The sequence below is a fragment of the Pinus tabuliformis genome, chromosome J, assembly GCF_031772625.1.
Source record: "Pinus tabuliformis cultivar Carrire ecotype Pingquan chromosome J, CPIR1, whole genome shotgun sequence".
Taxonomy (NCBI): Eukaryota; Viridiplantae; Streptophyta; class Pinopsida; order Pinales; family Pinaceae; genus Pinus; species Pinus tabuliformis.
In genome coordinates, this window is record NC_142295.1 from 825,459,749 (window position 1) to 825,485,816 (window position 26,068).

General features: G+C 40.4%; 1 protein-coding gene across 1 annotated transcript in view; it reads right to left on the bottom strand.

The window, feature by feature from the left end:
* Window positions 1-26,068, bottom strand: part of LOC149229254 (uncharacterized) — a 290,283-nt gene that overhangs the window by 153,542 nt on the left and 110,673 nt on the right. The window contains exon 7 of the mRNA XM_089380986.1: window positions 17,276-17,428. Coding sequence (XP_089237112.1) covers window positions 17,276-17,428 — 153 coding nt within the window. The remainder of the gene's footprint in view (window positions 1-17,275; window positions 17,429-26,068) is intronic.

The window sequence follows — 26,068 nt, forward strand, 5'->3', positions numbered from 1 at the left end:
CTGTCTTCACCACAAATCTTCCTCCTACCTGAACTTTGCTAGTGCATGCATTATCTCTGTCATATATCGAGTAGAGCCTCTCTGTCTCCCTAAGCTTCTCACTCTGGAAATCTATCGAATGTCCATCATGCATCAATATTGTTCCTGTTCCTCCCCCTAAGGCAACGCACTGTAAAACAAAGGGCAATGAGAATTCTGGAAGTGCGAGAATGAGATAGGAACTTATTACCTCTTTGCACATTTCAAAAGTGTGTTGTGCTTCTTCCGTCCATTTGAAAACCCCTTTCATTATCAAATCTATTAGGGGTGCCACCATCTGAGATTAGCCCTTGACAAATCGCCAATGGTCATTGCATATCCCCATGAACCCTCTCAAATCCATAAGGTTCTTGGGTGTTGGCCTCTCAATTATAGCCTGGATATTGTCCTAGTGGACTTGCACTCCTCCTGCACTGATGATGTGCCCAAGGTACAAAATCTTTGTCATTCAAAATTTGCATTTGGACTCCTTAACAAAGAGTGATTGCTCCTCTAATATGCTTAACACATCCTCTAAGTGTCTCAAGTGCTCCTCCTAGGTTCTACTGTAAATGAGAAGATTATCAAAGAAGACTAGCAAAAACTTGTGTAGTTGTCTCTTGAATATATGATTCATATATGACTAGAATGTAGTTGGTGCATTCGTCAACCCAAATGGCATGACAAGAAACTCATAATGCCCATAGTGGCATTTGAAGGTTTTTTTACGTATGTTCTACTCTTGAACCCTAATCTGATGATAGCCCAACCTCAAATCAATTTTGGAGAAATACATCACCCCATGTAGCTCATTCAATACCTCATCAATCTATGGTATTGGGTACTTGTTCTTTATTGTCTTCTTGTTGTGGGCTCTGTAATCTATGCACATCCTGGTTGTCCTATCTTTCTTCTTATCCATTACCAAGGAGGATGCAAATGGGCTAGTGTCGAGTCTTATGTGCCCCACATCCAATAACTCCTTAATGGCCTTCCCGATCTCCTCCTTCAAGCTTTTGGGGTGCCTATGTGGTGTAGTGATGACTGGCTTGGCCCACTCCAATTCTGTAGCATGCTCAAAGCCCCTTCTGGTTGTCTACCTCGCGGAATATTCCCAACAACCCTCTAGTGCTTATTCAACAAAGCTAGTATATCTCTTAGGTAATGCCTATCTTCGTCTTATGCTTTTTGTTGTGTCACCATACATTGCATAGCCCATGCTGTCTCCATGCCAAATATGGTTTCCATTTTCTTGGCAATGACCACTCTTGGAGCATCGGTGGTCATTGCTCTTATAAGCACCCTTTGTCCTTCCGGTGTGACCCACTCCATTTCCATGGTATGATAATCATTCCAATACCTCCCTATGGAAATGAGTCATTGTACACTAAGCCCCACATTTGTGTTAGCAAACTCTACCAAAGAGAAATCATCCATTAGCGTGCAATTTCCTATCTTCAACTCCATTTGAGGAGCCTTCCTCAAACAAGCCATCCTTCGTCCTTCGGCTACCTCTAAGTCAAAACCCTTGAACACTTTTGTAACCAAACACCTCCTAGCTACCAGGGAAGCATCTATACAATTATGAGTGGATCCTCCATCGATGAGGACCATGACTTGTTGCCCTTGTATGACCCCCCTTATACTAATGGTGTTGTACCTAGGGACACATGAGAGCTTGGCTATAGTGGCCCCAGTTGGTTTTCTCTTTGGTGGCTCTTCATCATTGTTGTTGATGCTATGCTCCTCCTCCTATGTTGTTACTTGTTCTCCCTCTTCACTATCTAACATTATTTCTATATAATGGACCATTTCCTTGCCCATGCATCTGTGTCTTAGAACCAATGGTTCTTCGTAGCTGTAGCAAAGCTTCTTTCTTCTCAACCCATCCCTAGTTTCTTCCATCCAATTCTTCCCCTACCAATGCTTCTTCTCCTTATTCTTCTGTGGGGAAATGAATTTGGTTCGTGCCTTCTTGGGCACTACATCTTCCATATCCCTGGTTCTAGCAATAACATCGTGTCACCAACCAAAATGGGTAACCCTATAAGAGAATACTTTTCTCCTACTCTTCACATCCAGCTAGCCAACCATGGAGCCCCTAAAAGCAACTGCTAGTGGATAACATGCCATTATATCGCTGCCACCTTCATCATCTATGTGCTTCTCACCCATCCAGCATGAGCACACGGACAAATATGGGCTTCCGATCAAAAGGTGCTTTATTCCTTTTGAAATCGAGTGCTTATGCTTGTTTGTATTTGGGCATTTGATATTGATTATGGGGTGAACTGGAAGAAGAAGGGGTTTTGACTGTACTCTTGTCCCCTCACCTTAAATGGGGGGTTAATCTTCAATCCATGTACAGTGAAACCTCCCCTGATGGCCCAATGGGCGTAGGGGGGGCACTACTTTGGAAGCCTTGATTGAGATAGCCTAGTTCCATCTATCCCTATGTCATACTTACCACTTTCCATCATACATTACAAGTCGTTAGCTCACATCTATTCTTCAGGTTCAACTAACCATTGCTTCTATGGGATTTGGCACCCATACATCCCCATACTTGGGTAGGGCCCAGAACTTCGCCCTCAGAGGTTGATGCAGCTAAAAGAAAAAGAAAAAGCATGTCAAGGCCACAAAACAACACTAAAAGAAAGAATATCAAAATGCAAAACATGGCGAGGACATACAAACTAGCATGTGGGACAAAAGCCTAGCATGAGTTCTACCTCACTCATTATGGCCATAACCCAGTTTCTGAGCACATGTTGCTCTATTACATCATAAAAGGAACCCTTGCCTATCCCAACCCCAATGAGCAATGAAATGACTCATCCTTAAAGGGTAGTACAACTACAATAGCATTCAAAGCAATGCTCTAACCCTTTGAGCTACGAGCAGTGATACAATGAAAAATCAAGCAAAAGGCATACAAAGATAGGTGCAAGAACAAAGGTTGAGTTGGTAACACATGCATCCATGATTGCTTCCTCCTCACATCTACACACACAGGATCTGGGTCCCCATCATGCTAGTCCCTTTGACCATGGCACTTGGCCATGAAGTCTTCTTGCCTCCGTACCATCATTATTATTCACTAACACTTATCAATTGAAGGGTGGATTAAGGAAATGTTACTTCCCCTTAAGGGCTGGAAACAGCTAATAGGGTTGACCTTTAGCCACTCCTACCTAGGGAGGAAACACCATTGTGAGCTCAAGGCCCTGATTTTGGAAGGGAATCCTTATTTGAAGTATTAAATAGCCCATTACATTCAAGATTGATTCACATAGATGCAATAATGATTATTTTCCTTAATAATTGGTTTCTTTCACTAGAGTCTATGTTGTGATTGTCAAGTGGTTCAACATCCCATGTTTTGGGCACCTTACCCACAGGTACCTAGGCCACGAGAGAAGTACATTGGCACTCATAGGTGAAGTGTTGAGAACCTTAGGCCTTTGAGCAAGAGTAGCACATTACACATGACCCTGGGCACCTCCTACACCTAGGATGTTCTGCCACTTTGCACTAGATTTGATGATTCTTCTGGATCACACACCTGGACCCAACATGCCCCCAGGTCAACTTTAGCACCTTATAAGGGATGGTAGTTGATTCAGGGCCTAATTGAGGATGGTCTCACCTTCAGAGAATTGGGAGGACTAGTAGCACCTGGAAAGCCCTCAACGTTGGCACGAAGATGGACATTATGAGCAGTTGGAGACCCCTTTGTGGTGCCTGTTACTGCTCAAACGAGCAAGGGGGCTGAAAGGGACAATAGATAGACCAAGGGCAATAATGGAAACTTAGCCCACTGTTACCTCAGCTAAGACTCCCTACTCTTTACGGACTTTCACCGATGGGAGAAGACTCGGTATGTGTAAAGTCACTTGTGAAGGGTGAATCAATCAATGGATGTGAATTGACCTTGATGATCATTTTCTTAGAAGGAGGTTAAGGATGGAGCTTGCTTTCTCTTCAAGCAAGGTAAAAATCTTTTTAGGAGAAGGAGGTGAGGGTTTGAGGGCTAGGCTTAAGGAATATGTCTTGTAAAGGAGCTTCTCAATCCCCAAAATCCTTATTGAACTTGGTTTCCTAAGTGGTTCTTGAAGAATTGACTTTTCAAAGGTATGGGACCACACGGGACCAAGTGGACCCAGGTTAGGTTAAGGGGAGGGAGTTTAGCAACCGATGATGATCTTAACCTAAACAAGGAAGGGGAACAGATCAAACAAGAATTTCCACTTAAAGGTGTCAAATTGATCCTATGAGGTACTAGCCTAGGGAACACCAAGGCAAAGTTTGATCTCAGAGATAGGGCTTGGGATATCTCACAATCCCATTGTCGAAATTTCGTCAAATTTGGAAGAGACCTTGACGACACACCAACGCAGTAGAGACTAGGAGATCGAACATTTTCTATCGCTACTTTGTCGGGAAAGCGATGCCCTAAGTGGTCTAGCGTGGCTAGATAGAGAAAAGAAGGGAAAAAGGGAAAGAAAAAGGTTTAAGGTGATAACCTTATGGTGGACTTGTGCCTAATTTCTTTAGGGATATGGAGTCAGGAAGAATTATGAAGGATCTCGTTTCTAGCTCGAGGAGGCTCTAAGGGAAACTTCATCCAATGTTAGGGCAGAAAAGAAAGTGACCTTAAAGCGTTTATACTTCGCTTGCAGATGAAGATGTCTTATCAAGATAACTTCAATCTCTAAGATAATTCGTTCAACAAACATGGCCCATACATAGAGATATCCTATATAAAAACATAATTCCACAATGAAGTAGTAAATGCATGCAGCAATTAGCTCTAAAATAGCGAAAAGCCCATGATCAATGTATGTGACAAAGTAAAAGAAAATAGAATCAAAGTCGCACTTACATGTAAGAGAATATATCCAACCATCAATACATTTTCCAATAAAGAAGCTCCAAGATAAGAAAGTCCAATCCAAACATCAAAATTCATCCATGCTCCAATTTGTCCTCCAAGAAAGAAATGCGAAATTCTCAAGAGAGAGAATGACCCAAGCCAAAGTGATTATAAAAATGAATTCATGTCTCTCCCATTTATACACTCATTAGGAGTTCGAATTACCTAATTTGAGCCTACATTATCCCATCAACTAAAACAATGTGGAAATAACTATCTATTGGTGACAAGCCCACCAAAATAGCTCATAAATAAAATAATAAGCCTCCCAAGAGGTCGAATGATCAATGATGCATGTCATTGAGCTCTCTAAGAGGTCTAATGAAGTCCAAAATGATGAGTTGGACTTCCAAAAGTAATGGACAAGGGGTTGGTCCCATGTTCTCCACATAATAAACCTGTGGTGCTCCTAATGGCTATGAGGGCACACAAGTGACCTCATGGGTCTCCAAATAAGTCAAAGACGCTTGTAGACCATCTGTAAGGGCTCGGATGATGGTGTAAATGATGCCACATCAGCGTACAAGTCTCGGGTCATATGCCAAGTGCTTGGTACAACTGTGGGGCGTGAACCAGGTGCATCTTCCTCGTCCATCAGGTGAATCTCGAGCAATATCCGAACACCTGTGGGAATCCCTGGAGTGTTGTCTACTGCTATGGAAACCCATGGCTCTCAACACACACCCTACATGTGCCAATGTAGCCCTCTAGAGGGTTAGGACCCTGTATAGGGAGACCAAACCCAAGATGAAGACCACCTAAAATCCTGCATAAGATCCAATGCGTCCCCTAGCTTTTCAGTACAACAAGTCATCAAATAAATAGAGTAAAAGAGCTTACAAACCATAGACCACAAGTGGGGACTTCATAATGGCCTACCCTTCTATAATGGGCTTTGGAAGGTGCTAATGTCTCCAAGTTCCAAATGGGGTTAACCAAGTATCCCATTAGGTGGTTTCTACTTCTAAAGGGGATAATATGTCCAAGGTACATCCTTTAAAAGGTGGTGGCACGTGATAAGGAGATGTATGTTGATTTCTGGTAGCATCAGATGTGCTCTAAGCCTCAAAAGTTGTAGGGAGGCTAGGACACATATATTCCACAATACCCAGAAATCGTTTTGGGAAATTTTGGGAAATTCTATCCGAGGACAGTTTTATTGAAATAATTAATTAATTTTAATGGATGCCTAAGTCTAAACTTAAGAAATTAAAATAATTAAAGGGTGTTAATCAAACTAAGGGTGAAACTTCTAAAAGAAGACGGAGATCGAGTCCAAATGATCTGAGCCATTGATTAGAATCTAATCTAGGTTGTTGATTACTCAACCGGAGGATTATAAGGACTTCGATGGGCATTTGGAAAATACATCAGAGAGAGACCAAGAGATCGAATTTCTTAGAGAGGCCAGCACAACAGTTGCTAGAGAATCAATCGAGGAGATTTCTTGCAGTGAGGGGCAAGGATAGTTCTAGAGGGAGATTTCTTGACCTGGGAATACAGCACGGAGGAGGCAAAGAGAGACCCGGAAGAGATAGCGCAGAGGCTATGTTGAGCAGCGTAATCTCACGCAGAGGCAACACAGAGCTTCAGAGGGAATCTGAAATTTCGTTGGAAAGTCGAGTTCCAGAGCCACAAGCCGGGGTGTGAGACCGGAGGGCCAGAGGAACGAAGCTCCAGACAGCAAGAGATCTGGGAAGAGGTGACGCGGATCCCCAGAGAGGTTGATACAAAACTGTGTAGGCTGATGCAGTCGTTGCGCAGATCCAGCGTGGGGCCAGCCATCCAGGGCCTAGATCAGTGTCGGATCACCAGTGATAGTGTGAGGTATTCTTCACTAATCTTTTGCTAGTCATATTTTCTATATTGGATAGCCAACAAGGCATCCAAAGGTTGTATTCAGAAAACCACTGCTTAATAATTCAAACCCTCAGCTCTCGCACCGGTTTTCCCATATTGGGTTTTTCCGAGGACATTTGTCCAAAAATAACGGTGTCCTGTGTTGTGTATTTCTTTCTTGCTCAATTTCTTATTTCCGCATTTCATTTAATCCATGAAGACTACAGTGTATTAGTTTCGGTATTTGTTGTCGGATGCAGTAAATAATTTGTTCACTGATTTAACAAATAGTAGATACTTAATTAGTTGCTGCAGTAGAAATTTGGGTCTCCAAATTTTTACATGGTATTGGACCGCAGGTGAAGCAAGAGAGGAGAGCCAGAAGAACCAAGCGCTAAAGAGAAGGAGGGAAGTTGAAGTGTTGTGTAAGCAGCAAATTGAATCCCTGGAGGGATTGCGCAGTCCTGGCCAGGAGGGAAAAATTTTCGTGGGAAAGTCTCTCTGAGTGAATCGACAGAGAAAGATTTCCAGATCGAAGTTTGCCAGTGTCGGACGAAGCAGCACAGAAGCTTCAGCGCAGAGCAATTTTCTAGTGAGACGCAATTTTCTTCAGCAGTTGTTGGGGTAAAAAAACATCAGAAGGAAGGAGACACTTGAGGGAATTTCTTCCTCGGCGAATAATTCAATTTCTCAAGTGTTGAGTAGCAGCGGAGAGGAGCAGATCTACTAACTCTAGCAAGGAATGTGTAGGCTTGCCTAGTGCTATGCAGAGGAGAGAGGAGGCAGTTCGACATTTTGTTGGCAGAGATGGCAGCTAGTGGGTTAAGAGATCATGATCGGTTGGATGGTGCATCCAACTATGTGATCTGGAAGGCAAGGATCTCATGCCTTCTGGATGAGCACGATCTCAAAACTTATGTCAACAGTGTGGTAGTTGTACCTGCAGATCCAAATCCGCTCAAGAAGTACAATCAGCTTCACAAGGAGTCTAGTATATAGACAATGGAGCGTTAGCTCACATGACAGGGGTTAGAGAATATTTCTCTAGCTACAAAGGGGAGCAGATGGACTTCCAGATTAATATGGGAAACAGAACGAAATGTACTCCAATAGGGAGAGGTACCATAGATTTTCAGGGGGAATTGAAAGGATGCCTAGCCACAGTCCAAGCATGGAGATATAACACGGTGGAGGAGGCCTACACACGCTGCCATTATACGCAGGTCTATCCTTCCCTAGCCACAGGTCTATCCTGCCCTAGCCACAGGTCTATGATACCCTAAACGAAGGTCATTTCAGGTGACCAGATTGTTGGAAGGAGGGCCGAGAGGGCAGGCTGCTAGGCCGAGTAGAGGAGGAGCTTAACGTTGGCAATTGGGTCACTGTTTGGGCACGTTTTGGAGGAGGCCGAAAGCTACAGCAAGCTAGGCCGCAGGCCATAGCAAGCTGTTGGAGTTCTAGGGTTGCGTTGAGGTGGACAGCCCCTTTAGAGGACAACGTGGCATGGGAGGAGCCTCTCCAAGGCAGGCCGCAGCCCTTGAGGGCTAGTCTTGCTGACTGTGTGTTGGGTTAAGGGCAGTGGTACAAGCCCTAACCAGAAGTGCAGGCACAGCAGTGCAAACAGTGGTGTACAACAGTCTTGGAGCAGCAGTTGTGATGTGTGTTGGATCCATTCTTTGGGTCAGTTTGGATCAGATTGTTGGGCAGTCTGTGGGAGCCAAATTGGTAGCTGGACATAGCAGCAATGGTTCATGGTGGAGCTATAATACATGGGACAGCAAGTACATGGTGCAACAATGGTTCATGGTGGATACATGGGACAGCAAGTACATGGTGCAGCAATCATAGTGCAGCAATGGTACTTGGGACAATAATGGTACTTGGTGCAACAATGGTTCATGGTGGAGCAATAGTACATGGTGCAACAATCATGATGTAGCAATGGTACTTGGGACAGCAATGGTACTTGGTGCAGCAAGTACATGGAGCAGCGATGCATAGCATAGCTCAGCATAGTACAGCAGTACAATGATCAGTACAGTCATGATTAAATGAAGCATGATGAGATGCAGCACAATGATGATGGGTGCAGCATGGTGCAACACAGTGAGGTGCAGCATGATGATGAGGAGCATCATAATGATAGGTGCAGCATGGTGATGAAGTCACCTTGGAGAATTAGTTGAAGCAGCATGTCTTCAACTAAGTTCAGCTACCTCATGTATCATCTACTTAGAGATGATCTATGCTCTTATTTAGATAAGTCAAAGTGTTGACTTATGTTGTATATGTACTATCTCTCTCTCTCTGTGCCGAACTATTGAAGAACATATAAGAAGAATTGATCAAGGGTTTCCCCACATTGGGGTTTGTCCCTGGCTAGCGCCACATTTTGTGTTCTCTTATCTTCTACAATTTATGTTTATGTTCTATCTACAATTTACTAGTATGCTAATGTGATGGCTAATCTGGAAAAGATATTGAGCTAACTGTGAAAATTGAAATAAATTGCTAAGCATAGAACATACCTAAAATTAACACATCTCCTCTGAGGATGACGAAGAGTTGGATCCTGAAAGCCTCCAAATCACGCAAGAAAGAATGGATGAATATAGTAAGTAATGTAGGGGGTTAGTAAGGGAATGTAATTCTAATGAAGTATTCTCCCGTTATATGATGAAGAGGTGAAGCTTCATAAGATGAAATGTGAATATAAAGAGAACCCTACTAATGCTCTCCTCTTAGAAGCATATTACCAAAATCATGTAACAAATACCTTAGCCGTTATTCTTCAAGAGAAGAGAGAAGAAGAGAGGTCCCGCTTGTCAACCAACCAAGATGAAGATGACCTTGAGGATCTTGGCGATGAGCAGGAAGATGAGTCCTCGTTGGGGTTGCAAGATGGCCAATATGGTTTTGAGAGCATGTGTTTAAGAGAATGAGGCTATGGAAAGTAAGGCCAACACTGACCTTACCTCTCTCAAGGGTATCACTCATGATGACTCTCCTTTTGAGAACCTTGAGGAAGGTGATCCCATGAGCTCCTTGGAGGATGACATTGGAGATTATTTCCGCATTGAAAAGGAGAAATGGGAGATTGTTGGGCCTCAATTTGATTATGCTCCCATTTATGATACTGACAAAGAAGATGAGGTTGAGATTGGTTTTCCCTTTATCCCGGGCATTACTTGTGATGACATACCCATCGATACCCTTGGAAAGGAGAATTATTATTTTCCCTTGCATGAAGAAGGACAGTTGAAAATGATTGATTCTCCTTTTGATGAAAACCCAATCTTTGATGCTTATAATGAGGAAATCAATGAGGCTCCTACCTACCCACCTCATGATTATATATTCAAATCGTTTGAGCCTTTAGATTATGGGGAAGGAAAAACCATCGAATATGACACTTCACCCTCCCCTTTGCCTTTCCCTCTTGTTCATCATCTTGAGTCTTCCTCAAGTAAGTCCCTCGTCCCTTTTGCTATGACCTCAAGTGACTGTGCCCCTTTCCCCCTTTTTGAACATGGTGTCAAGGAAGAACCCTTCATTGAATATACCTTATCCCCTTTGACTTACCCGCAAGGTTTTGATCACTCCATGACCTCCCCTCTCCGATGTGACCATCACATTAAGCAACCCATTTGTTGAACTCCTTTCTCTCACCCTTCGTTTCCCTCTCATCACAACCATGTGGCAACTTCAAAGCATGATATTACAAGCAATGATTGTGATGAGGAGTTCTTGAGAGTGATATTTCATTCCACCATTATGTACTTAGAAGGAAAGCCCGAGACCTCTAGATCGACCTATTTTCTTTCTCATAGGACTTCCCTTTACCTTGAATGGAGATCATGTTTTCTCACCTCCCACCCACTTCATCTGCCATGTGACTATGTCCACATTCTATTTGGGAGTTGTTACAAGAGTAATCATGTTGGCAGGAATATGTATATGTATGTGATGATATGTTGGTGCACTGGCTATATGATTACACTTAGTATTAGCCTTACTATATGCATGTTAGGATAGGATGCATTGCATGCACATTTTCTCATCAGAACTAACATCATATCATATCTCTCATGGTCGATTAGATGCATCTAAATTAAAATTTGCATATTTTATTTTTCTGTAGATTTTATGGCCTAATATTAAGCATGTGTGATCATGAGACGCAACGAAAGAATGCTGCCCCGTGTTCTTCCTCTCTTATATGTGCAGAAAACAGATACGATAACCAAGAGATTGTTGGATTTCTCGTGACCTCCCATTCGAGTAGCTTCGTCCACTTCTTCGAAAGATCACATCCCAGTTGGAGCCAGATGTTACCCACCATTTTGTGGGTGATATCCCTAGGAGAAAATTTTTCTCCAAGATGGTCCTCAGCCAACAGCCAGTAACCCCTTGCAGCCACCAACTAGCTCGTTGTGCCACTTCTCTGCCACCTGAGCCAGCCATGCGGTCCCTCACCCATCAGTCATGATTGTATGTTTGAAGGTCAACCTCCCAAAACTAAAGGTATGCCTTGTCATTTGGTAATTGAGTATTGTAGTTTGCTTATCATGGACACTTCTGGCCATGGATTAATGGGGGGAATTCGACGAAAAGAATGGGCTAGGTCTGTGCTCTTGTCCCCTAGACCCATTTTTGGATATTAACCTTGGATTCTACTCCCGTGGGATCTCTTTTACTGACCATTTGGCATCAGGGATAATATTTCATGGGAAACCCCGATTTTGGTTCTGTGGTTGTTAAAATTGGAAACTAGGGCCAAACTCCATGTGGGTCAGTTGATATTTTTCTTGGATTCCTCTCATCGAGAGGTGTAGGATTGATCTAAAGATCATCCGATTCCGATAAGTATTCAAGGAGATATGAATTTATTTGTGTTATGGGACAATTCGTCAAGGTCAACCAGCAACCAAATAACCCCCACTTGTGCTCAACGTTTTAGTATAAAAGGAGGTGACTTGATAGTCATTTAAACACACACTTCACTCTTGGTTTCTCTCCACTTGTTTTGGGTTTTAGTGGCAAGAGAAATTTAAGAGGATGAAGCCCTAAACGCAGGTCTAGAAGAGACCTACAATGCTGATCTAAATGTGCCCTAGCCGTTGTCATAAGGAAGCCCTAGCCGCAGTCATGAAGCCCTAGACGCAGTCATGAAGGAGATCTGGCCGCAGATATAAGAAGCCCTAGCAGTTGTCTTGTGAGGAGATCTGGCCGCAGTAAAGAGGCTCTTATACATAGTCTAAAGAGGCTCCTATGCGCTGCCTAAAGAAGCCCAAATACACTGCCTAAAGAAGCCCTAATACGCTGCCTCAAGAAAGCTCTATTCGCAGTCTAGAGAGACCTAATCTAAGGTCATCCATCCACAGTCAAAAGGCCCTAATTTGTTGTCCAAATGGAAGCCCTAGCTGCAACAAGGAGAGGACTGGACAGCGTGGAGATTTGAGGGCTATTTCAGGGGTACGATTAGAGGAGAAAATGACTGATTGGAGGAGGCCGAGGCAAGGAGGATTTGCTGGAGGGTGCAGCAATTGTTTGAGGGTGACAAGTCCATGCATTTGGCTTGAATCTACCCTTAAGGAACAGCGTGACAACTGCTGCAAGAAGGAGTATTCAGTGTGGAGAAATAAGGTTGTTCTGAAGCTATTTCAAGAAGACCGTGAGGTTGTTTAGGAGGGCAGAGTTAGGGGAGCTTAGGATCAGATCTATTGAGATATCATTAGAGGATCAAGGATCATATTTGTGCTTCCTGGAAGCTACAAGAACACTGTGTGTTAGGCCGCAGGCCATAACACCATAGTCAAAGATTGTTTTGATGACTGTTAGATAGGACTGTCTTGAATAATGAAGGTTGCCCTATATGCCATTCAATGCAGAAAACAAAGACCCTAAACAGTCCTTGATGAAGGTTGTCCCATCTACCATCCAATGCAGAAAGATAATAAAAGCCACAATGAGATGCAACATGATGGGCACAGTGAGGTACAGTATGAGGCAGCACTGGTGGGTGCAGTATGATGATAAGGTACAGCTTAATGATGCAGCACAAGGAGGTGTAGCATAATGATAAGGTATAGCAGTATGATGTGTGCAGCATGGTAATGAGGTCCAACATGATGATTGAGTGCGGCACAATGAGGCGCAGCACAGTGAGGAGCAGCATGGTGATGGAGTCACCTTGAATCAGTGGAAGTGGTATGCCTTCAACTTAGCTCAGATTAGCTACCTCATATGCTATCTTCTTAGAGAAGATCTCTACTCTTATTTAGACTGATGCATATGTACTATCTCTCTCTCTCTGATGAACTATTGAAAAACATATAAGAAGAATTGATCAAGGGGTTCCCCACATTAGGGTTTGTCCCTGGCTAGCGCCACATCTTGTGTCCTCTTGTCTTGACTTGTCTTCTGCGATTTGTGTTTATGTTCTATCTACATTTTACTATCATGTTAAATGTGATTGCTAATTTGGAATTGATATTGAGCTAATATGGAAAATTGAGGTAAATTTGCTATCAGAATAGAACATACCTAAAAATTAACATGGTATCAGAGCTTAGGTGAAGACAAAGCCCAAGCAAGAGTGAAAGAACAATCACCGAAGATAGTTGGAAAGGACAAAAAGGCTCAATGGGTTCTTCATCCCTCTTCAGATTCACCAAGGGTGAAATTGAAGCAGAGAACATTATCAGAATGGTGCAGCGAAAGCTTTTGATGGCCTACCTTAAGATCACTTCAATGGGAAGTCCAGATCTAAGGGTGGAAGGAAAGGCAGATGCCTTGCAATAAGTTCGGCCATTATGCGAAGGAGTGTCCGAATGGTAGGCACACGTCGCTTGAGAATGATAACAATCATTCCAAGGACATCTTCAATGATCGGAGGAATGACAGGTAATGCAGGTCATCAAGGAAATGGCCGACTCTTCAAAGATAGCAAGGAACCCCAGGTATGAAGAATCAAATGTTGTTTTTGGTAAGATAAAGAAGTATTATCTTATATTGGCCCTCTCCTCCAGACTCTTTGGGAATCTGGCTTATTAATTGTAGTGCTTCAAGGTACTTCATTGGATAGAAGGGTGCCCTCTCTAATTTGGTAGAGATGGAAACAATCATGGGATTATACTTGGAGTCAATGCCACCTATCCCGGAAAGGGTGTATTGAATGTTACCCCTCAATTGAATAAGGGTAACACAATTCATTTACAAATTTCTTTATGTACATGATCTCAAGAAGAACCCGGTGTCCATTTCGCCAATGGAAATCAAAGGTTTCAGGGTGGCATTCATTGATGGTAAGGTACATCTTTGAAAATGGAATTTTCAAAGATGCTTTTACTCATGAGTTCGGGGTTGGCAATTTGTATCAAGTTGCAGAAAGTCCACTAGGGACCATGTCGATTGACACATCTCTTCTATAGCACTGAAGGTCTGCGGGCCCTACCCAATGTGAGTCAGATGGTGATAGGGATGCCTAAATTCAAGAAGAGCATGAAGGTACATGTCTGAGATGTACCGAAGAAAAATATTACAAAGGGACCATTCCCCTCATGTAGCAGGTCCACAAGTTTGGAACAACCCGAGGGGTTTGAGACTCATGATTGGGAATCTCTTGTATGCAGGTGGAACAAGCTATAGTTTCTATGTGAACCTTTTGGTCCATTGTTGGATTGACTCCCATGAAGGTTCTCCAAGGACTGAGTGATGATTTTCATGGCTTAGGCCATCTCACGCTGTCCTCTGGCCATCTCTTGTTGTCCTTTAACTAAATCATTTAGAAGGTGCTTGAGGCTTTACCAGGGTTGATCCTCGCAATCCCCCATTCTTCCATCTTCTTCCTCCGGTTCTAGGTAGGGATTCTCCTTTTCCTTCTTCTTCCTCCTATAAGTTACAAACCCTCAATCCCTGGAATCATCAAATGTGGTAACCCTTTCACGCTGGCAAGATGTTCAACTCGAATACCACTATAATATCTCTATTTATTTATTTCGCTAAATTTCTAGAGAATCATACCCAAGGAAATATATCATGGAATTTTTCCGAAAACACAAAAAAAATCACACCATGAAATTTCTAGTACTCAATAAATTTCACAAATGCACAATCCAGAAATTTAAAAGGAAAACATTGCAAACCGAACTTGATTTTATTAATAAGACTGGAAGTGATTTTACATTAATTAATTGAGACGAAACTTGTGGGAAAATGCAGCTCGACCTCCACAACAACTTATTAATTCAACCCTCTGAAAGCAATTGTTCCTGCCCTTCTCAACTTGGCTTCTCTAGCTGATGCAATTCGACCTAAGGATTCAAAGTAGACCACCTTTGCAAGATAATTTTGGCCCCTAGGATTTGTGGCAGCTCATCCCTCTTGTGATGAGCAATTCAACCTTATGAGGAAGAGTAATTCGTCCCTCAAGGGTTTCTTAGTTCAGCCCTCCTAAATTAGATTCTTTCAGCCCCAAGTCGGCCTCCGTAATCAAGATACAAATCAGCCCATTTGAAATGATAACTTAGCCGCCAGTGACATCGTTCCTCCACAAATAAATCACTCAATTTCTAAAAAGGATGATAGCCATTCGACCCCCTATTGTTACAACCAAATTCGACCTCTGAAATGCAACAGTTTGTCCTTCTCCTATGAATAGAAATCTTGGCCCTCTGGAATACAACAATTTATCTTCAGCGAGATGCACAACTTGGCCTCCTTCCAGTTGAATCGATCTCCTTAGCACAATAATTTCGGCCCACTCCTTGGGCTAACAAATCGACCCTTGATGGATTGGCAGACAAATCTACCTCTAATGGATCAATTCAATATCTTGCAAGATCACAAATAATGGGCTAGAATGGCTTTACAACCACCGAAACCAACCGCCACTAGCTAGAGTGTATATCTCAACACTGAAACTAAAAAAGATCGATGGTCTCTCCCTCAATAAGCTACATGAGCTCTTGTAAATTCACAAATAATTTCCCACTTATCTCCTTGAGTCTCCTTTTCCACTTAATAATATTTTCCTCCTCCAAAAGCCATGGATGGTAAGCAAAAACCATGAGTCACTTTATTTTTCCTAAAGTGAATTTTACCATCTTTATTTAATTATTTAATTATTTAATTATTATTTATTTTATTCTAGTGACCTCCTTATTTTTTGTCAATAGCCCATGGAATCTAGATAGGCTATGAGTCCAACCCCTTTCATGTTTCCATGGATTGGAAAGGGATATCACATTGTCATAGGACTCTAAGGCTATTTCCCGCATGAAGTAAGATTGGAATGGAAGTTGGGTGGAGTTAGAGCAATTTATGATGAACTTGTCTTTAACTCTGTGGCATTTTATGTCATGGCATTCATGCAACCTTGAGGCTCGCAAACTATGTATTATTTCAATCTTTGATGTATATCAGTTTTGGTGATTGTACATGCACTTAGGTAAGATGTATCACCATATGCCTATTATATGCAATGTAATCATGGTGATGACATGTATGTGGAGTGCACCATAAAAGAGTACGATTATTGTTCATGGTAGACAGTAAATCTGCCTCGGTCCTTAGATGATTCCTTGTGCATTAAGGTATTGAAAGCAATGCAATCTTGCCCATACACACATTTCAAGAACAAAAACAATAAAATTACCATCTCATTTTTCCATCAATTCATAATCATGCACTCAAATAAGGAAAATAAGGGCAAATAACCATGAAAAACACCATTTCCTGTCAGTGGTAAAAATAGGAGTATCTTTTTAAACGGAATTGTATAACCAAAGAAATATGAGAATACAAGGGAATCATTCCCCTCCAGTTGTGTCACTACTTTATCTAGAAGCAAAAGAAAAGATTGTGATCAATATTATTGTCGCTCACAAATTGGAACATGTATACATCCAACTTGTGAAAGTTCTATTCACCCTTTTTGCATGCAATGAAATTTAAGGAGCAAGCATTACACATGAATCAAATGGCAATAAATGAACGTATGTGGCCAATGGTCAAGGCAACCATTGCCTATCATCCAATTTATCAAGCAACAAACTATGATTCCACAAAACAATATATTTATGCTAGGTCAATATTGCATAGACTCTAGAAAATAGTCGAAATATGAATACCCCATTTTTGGCACGTGCAAATAATATGGGGAGGGTAGGCCTTTCTATTCATGAGATGACCCCTACAGTGACATTTTATACACAGGAGTGTCTCGAGGTCAAACAACTTTGATTGTTGAAACAACACAATTCCATATAGATGCAAATTTTATGTAAAAAAGGAAGTTGTAAGATAATTTAATGCAAGTTAGTACAAATCTAAAAAGTAGAACCATCTCGTACATAAAATTAAGGAATTTTTGGATAGTTTTCTAAAATAGGGAAGGAAAATTGTAGCCTCTTACAAAAATTACATATATAAATCATCTTTCTCACTGCTTATCATGGAATTTAAAAGAGGGGATCTTACTCTCTCAAAAATCTCTTTAGACACGAACACATCAAGTGACAATCCAGAAACGCTTTCTACAATCAGCCCCAATACAATCATCGATAAGTCTGAGTAATGTGTTGCCTCTCCCACATTATAGCGTAGCTTATCATTGAGGATGTAATCAAATACCTGAACAATTGAAGTAGAATACATCTTGTTAGTTCATATACTTGTTGCGAATATTCAAAAGATTAGTGGTTATATTCAGATAATATATACCTTCTCACATACACAACTAGTGAAAATACATGTGAAAATATTACTACAAGGTCATACACCCATGACAACTACATATGCTTATACTCATATGTATGAAAATGTTTGTATATATGTCTAGAAGAATTCAGATGGTGTTGGCAGATATTTATTTTTTCAAAGAAAAACACACAAGATCCCCCTTCTTCACTACAATATCCGAATGGAGGGCACTCAACAGCAAACCATAATAGCAGGAAATAACCCAACGAAACTCTGCCAAGATAAAACCAAAAGCCTCATGGCAAACCCTGCCTTGCAACAGTTTGTTTGAATAAACTGAACTAACCCACTAGGCTTGTTTGGTAGATATTTATATATGAACTTTTCCACTAAATACTTCCGGCTACAAAGCCTTTATTTCAAACATATTTATTTCTATGCTTTTACGAAGATGAATTATTGTTTATTTCATGGCGTGTGTGTATATATATATATATATATATCTCTCTGTATGTATATATATATATATGTATATATATATATATATATATATACATATATATATATATATATATATATATCCTCATCCATGTTCAATTCCTTTGATGTAATGGCTTCAAGTGTTATTGTTGAGAATGAATAGTTCCTTTAGGATAGAAACATATATATTCCTCATATGAAAAATAAAGATAATTTCCACATGAATATATATATAAACACAAGTATATTTTCATATATATATATAAACACAAGTATATTTCCAGATGAATTTCAAAGCTAACAAGAAATATTTATATATGAATTTCTCCACTAATACCTCAAGGTACAGTCTTTATTTCAAATATATTTATTTCTATGCTTGTAGGAAGATTAATTATTATTTATTTTATAGACTTTTATATATATATATAGACACAATTATACTCCTAGATTAATCACAAAGCTAACAAGAAACACTCAACGAATCTTAATAAGTCATGTTACCCACCGAAAAGTGGGTAACCAATATGATTTTACTTATTTTTCTCAGGGCTTTTAAGCTAATTAACTATTCCTCTTCATATAAATAGAGGGGGACTATTGCATTTCTCATCATCACTATTTGGACATTTTGGTTTCTATCAGGAGAATTTCAGCCTCTTGTATCTTGGCAAGATGTGATCTATGGAATGTACTTCGCATGTTGGAGCTATTTTCTTGACTTTGGAGAAGTTATCTTGGATCAATGAAGGATTATTCATGCATTTCATCTTGTAAGTAAGATTTGTTGTTGAAGATTTTCATTTAATGTCTAATGCATGGAATGTTATAGTTATCTAGAGTTTTTCTATTGTAAACAAAGTTACTAATCAAATGAGAACTATTACCTCAAATCGAGAACTATAACAAAAAAACATGAAAAAGAAGCCCGAAACCGAAAAGTGTTGATGTTACATCACCACTTTTTTTTCAGGGTAAATTTTCAACATTTTTTATAAGTGTCAGTGAAAACCAATATTTTTAGTGCAAAAAACACCCTAAAAATGAAAAGTGCTGATGTTAGAATAATTTTTTTTTGATGTAAATTTTCAACCTTTTTTAGCAATGGCATTAAAGATAAAATATCAAGACTCCGAAAAACCTTAAAATTCCACTAATTTTCAAGCATGACATTAAAGATAAAATATCATGTCTCTGACAAGCCTTAATTCCAACAATTTTCAGCCATGGCATTAAAGATAAAATACTTATAATATTTTCAACCATAGCATTAAAGATAAAATATCATACTCAAAAAACCCTTAAAGTTTTGACAATTTTTCAACCATGGAATTAAAATCAAATATTACGACTACAAAAAACCTTAATGTTTCAATATATTTCATCTATGGCAATATAGAAAATTATGACTAAAAAAAACTTCAAAAATGAACCCCTAAATGAAGAGTCATTATACCAAGAGTAATTTATTTTCTAAATGCTAAAAGTATAGTTATTTTAAAATATTACCCTAGGTCTACAGGGTCTTGGATAGACAGTGATCAGGTGCTTTGTTAAGGCACTCGTTGATGTGAAGTCACCGGTTCAATTTTCCACCCTGATCGGGGTGATATATTGGACATGATGAAGATATAGTCCCACCAAGCTTACAAAAGAAAAAATATTATCCTAAGAAAACTTAAGACATTGCAACAAAAATTTAAAAACCAACCATCATATTAGCGCGCAGTGTAGGTGACTTCGACCCATTGCAATGAAAACTTAAAAATCAACCATGAAATTGACACACTGTGAGGATAGACTTGATCTATTACAACGAAAATATTAAAATCAACTATTAAATTGACATATAATGGGGTCAAGTTGCAAGTCAAGGATCAACACAGACTCTACAAAAAAAAAATGAAAACTATAATACAAAACAAAAAGTAGAAGAAAAAGAAAAACAATAACAAAAAAACAAAAAGTATAATAACTAAGCAATAAAAAACGTTAAAAAAATAAAAATGACCCAAAAGAACTCAAACATATAAAAATATATAAAGAACACTCAAAAAAAATCAAGCACAAAAATAGTTAAAAAAATTAAAATTAACTCATAAAAAAATTAAAATTTAAACAAAAAGTAAATAAAAAACAATGAAAAAAAACACAATTTTAAGAAAGAATTTTAAATTTTTTTCACTAAAAAAATAAAAAATAAATAAATAAAAGAAAATTGAATAATTAAAAAATAAACCAATAAAAAAACAAACATATATTTAAAAAGAGTTAAAAACAAATTTTAAAAATTCATAAAAAAAAATAAAATAAATATAACAAAATTAAACAAAAACAATTATACCAAATTAAAATTATTAAAAAAAAATCAATAAAAACAATTATAACAAATTAAAATTATTAAAACAAAAAATCGTTTAAAAAAAAATTAAGAAAAAATTGTTAAAAAAAAATCTCATTAAAATTTAAAAAATTTAATGCCCTTTACCCCTATAATTTTTATTTTTTTTTATGTTTTCCATTTTTTATTTTTTATTTTAATGTTTTTTTAAGGTAATGTTTTTTATTAAGGTTTTTTTAATGTCTTCTTTTAATGATTTTTTTTTTCAATTTTATTGTTATTTTATTTGATTGTTTTAATTTTTTAACCCCTTTTTTTGTTATTTTTACTTAAATTTTGTGAATTTTTTTTGGTAAAAAAAAATTATCATCTTTAGATAGAAAATTCAAGACATTTTCATAAAATTTGTTATTTTTCCAACTTTTTAAATTCAGTTTTTCCTAGTTAATTTAAATTTTCTATTATTTTTTGTTTTTCTAATTTTTTATTATTTTTATTTTTTTTATGTTTTCCACTTTTTATTTATATTTTAATGTTTTTTAATTAATTTTCCATTTTTTAACATTTTTTATTAATGTCTTTTTTTCAATTTTATTGTTTTTTCTTTATTTGTATGTTTTAATTTTTTCAAACTTTTTTTTTTGTTATTTTTACTAAAATTTTGTGAATCTTTGTTTTGGTTAAAAAAATAGTTTACATAGAAAATTCATGAAATTTTCATAAAATTTGTTATTTTTCCAACTCTTTTAACTCAATTTTTCCATAAAAATCATTTATTTAACCTGTTATTTTTAGCAAAAATGTCCTGAAATATGTAATTTTTTTAATTGTATCTATATGTAAAGTGTGTATTTTTTGTCGACTGTTTAAAATCATTATTTTTTAGTCACAGTTATTTTATGTGTATTGAAGAATTAATTCACTATATATAAATATATAAAAGATCTCAACTTCAAAATATTAATTTTATTATTTTTAAACTTTGCAAAAATATTCCCCGGGTTTCTACCTTCATACTCCTTTCTCAGACCACTCATTTTCCATTTTAGTACAACTATTTGTTTTGCTTAAGCTAACTCTTCACAAAATCACCTTAAGCCTCCACTCCGTAGCCTTAGCAATCCTATCCTTAGGGAAGCCCCCTTTGAGTTGGAGAGGAGTCAACGGAAAGTGAGAGGAAGAGGTCCTAAGGTGACAAAAAATATAAAAAGGTTTGGATTTTTATTCTAATCTTTCTCCAGTCCAAAGAGATCATTTCTAAAAATGGAAAAGTGTACAATGAGCTAGTGACCTTCTTAAAACTTAACAGCGAGAACTTTCATAAGTGAAGGTAACGTTCCGATGGAAAATCAATAGTGATAATCAAGCTAATGCAACAAATCCAACACAATAAAAATGTACAGAGATCAGAGAACCAGAAATGAGCCAGAAACATGCCAAAATGGACCAAATTTATTATATAGTTGGGGTAAAAAATAGATTGAAGTGAGTACACCTGGGCTTGCTTAGAGCAAGTTGCAAGCCCCAAGTGGATGAATATCAGTGGCCCAAACAATGAAAGAAGCTCCCCAGCAAATGACTGCACTGGCTCTTGAAGTACACTATTGGCTGAGTTGGGACCCTTGTTTGACCCCTCAAATAGGCCCAGAAAATTCTACCAAAATATTTTTGAGATCCTTGTCAAAAACCCAAAAAGGGTTTTGATAAATTCTACCGACCATCCGTGACCCAAACTTTTAGCTCTCTCCTCCCCACTGGCTGTCAAATAATTCTGCTGTTTGGAGCACCAAAACTTCCCCAAAAATTCTGCAAAATTAGAAGCCAACTCCTTGACCCCTGACCATCAAAGCCCATAAATGTTTTGGGCTAATTCCGACCTTCCGGAATTATCCATAATTAGTGTTATGTCCCCCTCAATAGAGACTACGTCCCCAGTGGCTCTATCTGTTGCAAACTCTCCTTATTTCTCCTCAATCTGCAATAGGAATGGTCTAGGAAATTTTCCCGGATGTAGGGGAGAGGTTTTACATCAAATCCCAACACAAGATAGTTGAACCTAGCTCCACAAAAACGTTGTCCAGTGACCCCCTGCGCAGGCCCTAGGAAGATAAATTTGTTCCCCTCAATAGCAATCACCTCTAGCTCCAAGACTTTCCTCAAAGACTGAACTCTCCCTCAGGCAACTCCACTGATTTTCTCGCAGCAAAATACCCTCGGAAGCTAACTGAGATGAGTTGTATGATTCCTCTACTACGTCCTCCCTAGGGCCTAGAGTACAAATTGGCTGAAGGAATCTGTTGAAATGTGCTGCAATACTCCACAACCCTCTCACCAAAGTAGCAATGACCTGCCTTCCTAGGGTTGCACTCGAAGTCCACCAAAAGAAGGGTGAATTATCCCCTTGGAGAACTCTATGTTGAGTAGCACTTGTGACCCAGCTAAACAGCTTGAGCAACAAAGGAAATGGATGAGTGAACAAAAGGCCCCAATAGCTTCTATGCTCCTTCTATTTATAATTTCTTCTTGCCTCCTCATGTGGGTCCCTCCATCCAATATTTTGACCTCCTTCCCTTAGCAATTCAATTTTCCTAAGGGGTTCAAATTCCCCTTTTTGGGTGGCCCCCACATCCCACTACCAATTTAATCTTTCCTTTTCTCTAATGTTGGTGGCCTCCATCTCTCCAAAAATTAAGTGGGGACTCCCTCCACCCACTTTTCCTAAGTTTACATGCCAAAATATTTCCCAACACCCAATTGCAAAAATAGAAATTCATCTTAGCAAAATTAATTTAATTGGGGACATTACAGTCCTCCCCACCAAAAATTGCTTGTCCTCAAGCAATGCCTGAACAAGCACCCTCTCGATCAGTTGACCCCAACAGTCTCTGCACACAATACTAGGCTCCCAAATGTACCACTGAGTCATCTCTGATCTCTGCCTTGTCTTGCCAGGATCCCAAGCCATCCTGATCGGCGTGAAGCATCCCCCACTCCACTCGTTGTCCAGCTCATCATAGGCTCTCGACACCCTCTGCATGCCGCCACTAAGTAGAGCATCATGGTAGTATATGATCCTAATCATCTCCTCATGAAATTGCTCTATCAAATAGTCCCTCTCGTGCACTTCAGGGGTGGACTCTTGAAGATGCAATCCAATCCTGGTGGGATTGAACCCTCGTTTTCCCGAGCTTCCCCTGATCTCCTCCTGTTGATCACCCTGCCACACCGGTGAAGTTCCCCACACCATCAATGAGTCACTAAAACCAAATGGAAGATCTGGATGACCTTCCCCTGTAGAAACCAGCTCACCTCTACGGGTAGCTGGACTGCTCAGCCCTGCTATGCCAAAATCCCCTGCCCGTCGCAGAAGGAACCTATCCTGCTGCCATCATGAGTCATGACACCCAAGTCATGCCCAACTGCTCAACATGTTTGTACTGGACCCTCCTCTCCCGTGACATTCGGCCACTATATATGTCACGATCAATGCTATGACCAACCTACCAAGACAACTCTACAATGCTCAATTCCACCACTCCATGACTAGCCACGATCTTGAGCAGCAACCTGCCTCGCCATGTGACGAAGGTCTCAATGACTCCCCATGTGTCAACCTGGGAAAAAGTGGGATCACCCTCCATTGTAACCCTGCCCATTGCCCAACGATAAGTGGAGTGATTATCTTGGGAACTGGATCCCTGGATCCCTTAACAATTCTGGGAGCTCACAACTCCCACTCCCCATGGGTTGCCACTGCGTAGCACTGTTACCTGCTAGAACCCATCCGGCCCTCATATCTGACCCCTGTATGTCTCCCATAGGTGGACCCCAAGTGCTAAGAACCTGTTCCAAGCATGCCAATCTACCATGCTCCTGCCAGCCCATACAGTGAAATACGCTATCCCAACTCCTGAGGATACGCCTGGACATAGCACGGAGTCTGGGCACCCTCCTGTAGACGAAGTCTACCATCCACTGTCCCTCAGGCTCCTGTAGCGCCTCATACTGTCTTGCCAAAAGTGCATCATGCAGCTCCCTTACAATCACCTCCCCAAGTGTGAGCCCAAGGGTGGAACATATGCTACCTCGGTAATTAGCCACCTGATCCCTAAGCATGTATCCATCAGCTCGTGCATCCATCAAATGTCTCAACTGGAGAGTCTCCTCTCCACCCATGACCTGCAGGGCCTCACCCAACTGCCTAGGGTGGGCCTCCCATGTCCTGCCGCTTGAACGAAGAGCATCATGGGGCAACAACAAAATGCTCTACAAATGTAAGCAACACTAGAGGATGATGGTTGGGTAGGTCCCCAAGGGTATGATCGAGAGTCCGCAAGGAAACGAAGAGTAACCCTATGGATGACCCTCTCTCCGCCTCGGATTTGCTGACAACCCCCTCAAAGCCTTGTCTCCGCTAAACATGGTGTCACCAGATGCTCAACCATGTCCTCATCGATCCTAGGTGAGTTGCATCCAATGGTACACCTACTGCCCCTGTCCATAAGTCTCCTTGGAGGTAACGCTCCAAGCGCCCGCTGCGTCGCATCATCTGCCATTACATACCACCTAGTATCACCGCACTCCTCGACATGCCACTGTACGTCGCAACCTATCCCTGTACACCATTGGATACCCCCGGCTATGGCCATACCATCCTGTATTGTCTTGTGTCCTGCCTATGTCACTGCCCCTGTCACTCCTTGCATGTACTCAATGCGATGTGAGGCACTCCCACTCCACAACGCAATCCAACATACTACAGCACACCCCCATGTGTCTCCATGCCCAACTGGAGACCACTACTCCTCACTAGATGCTCCTACCCATCCTGTGATGCGATGGCCTAAAGCTATATCCATATGCATCGGCACACACCCAACCAGTATCATCACCTCCACCGTCACATCACCATACTCTCCGATGAGTGGATCTCCCCTCCAAATCCTCCCTGAGGGGCCCAAGAAGTGAATCTCTCTAGGTACCAGTAGCGATGCCACCCTTGCTCTGCTCCTTTGTGTCCTTCGTGCCCCACGCAAGTGTGAGGAATCCCCAACTCCATACAAGGCACTGTCTGGTGGCCTACCAATGCCACCTCCGACAAACTCTTGCCATAGTATGTTGATCATCCTGTGATCCCATGCACAACCATCATACCAAGACAACCCAAGGAGTCTGCCCACAAACTAGTTGGCCACTGGTACTGACCAAAACTCCCCTAGCGAATGTGCATGCTCAGCTGTTAGGTCAACTATATCATCCAGGTCGTAGTCAACTAGTATACCTGGGAAATGATAGGTGGTCCCTCCCGGATCCCAATGCCAGTCTGGGCTTTTGACATCCCCAATGCCTGGAAACTCCTGCTGAGCTACACCCGGGTCCACTACCATCTCCATAGCCCACTCCACCGAGTACCAACTCAGAATCTCTCACCATCCAACCCCAAGAGAGAGATCGAATGCACGAACTCCTGCACATAGAACAACCCCAACATGCAAATGTTGCACTCTGTGCAACTCAGGTCATCTCATCTCGCTATCCTGGTCAACAAATGAAGTCTGACTAGGTAGCTCTGTCTCTCTCTCTCCAACGGGAAAAGGTAACCTAACAATGCTGCCAACCCCATCTATGTACGCCTGAAGAGGGCAACTCTGATGCTCCAACGTGCACTCTAGCTGCACTAATAGGGAATCCAACCGCTCCCCAACGTGAGTCAATTTGGTCGTGGAATCAGTCCAAACCGCTCTCATGCC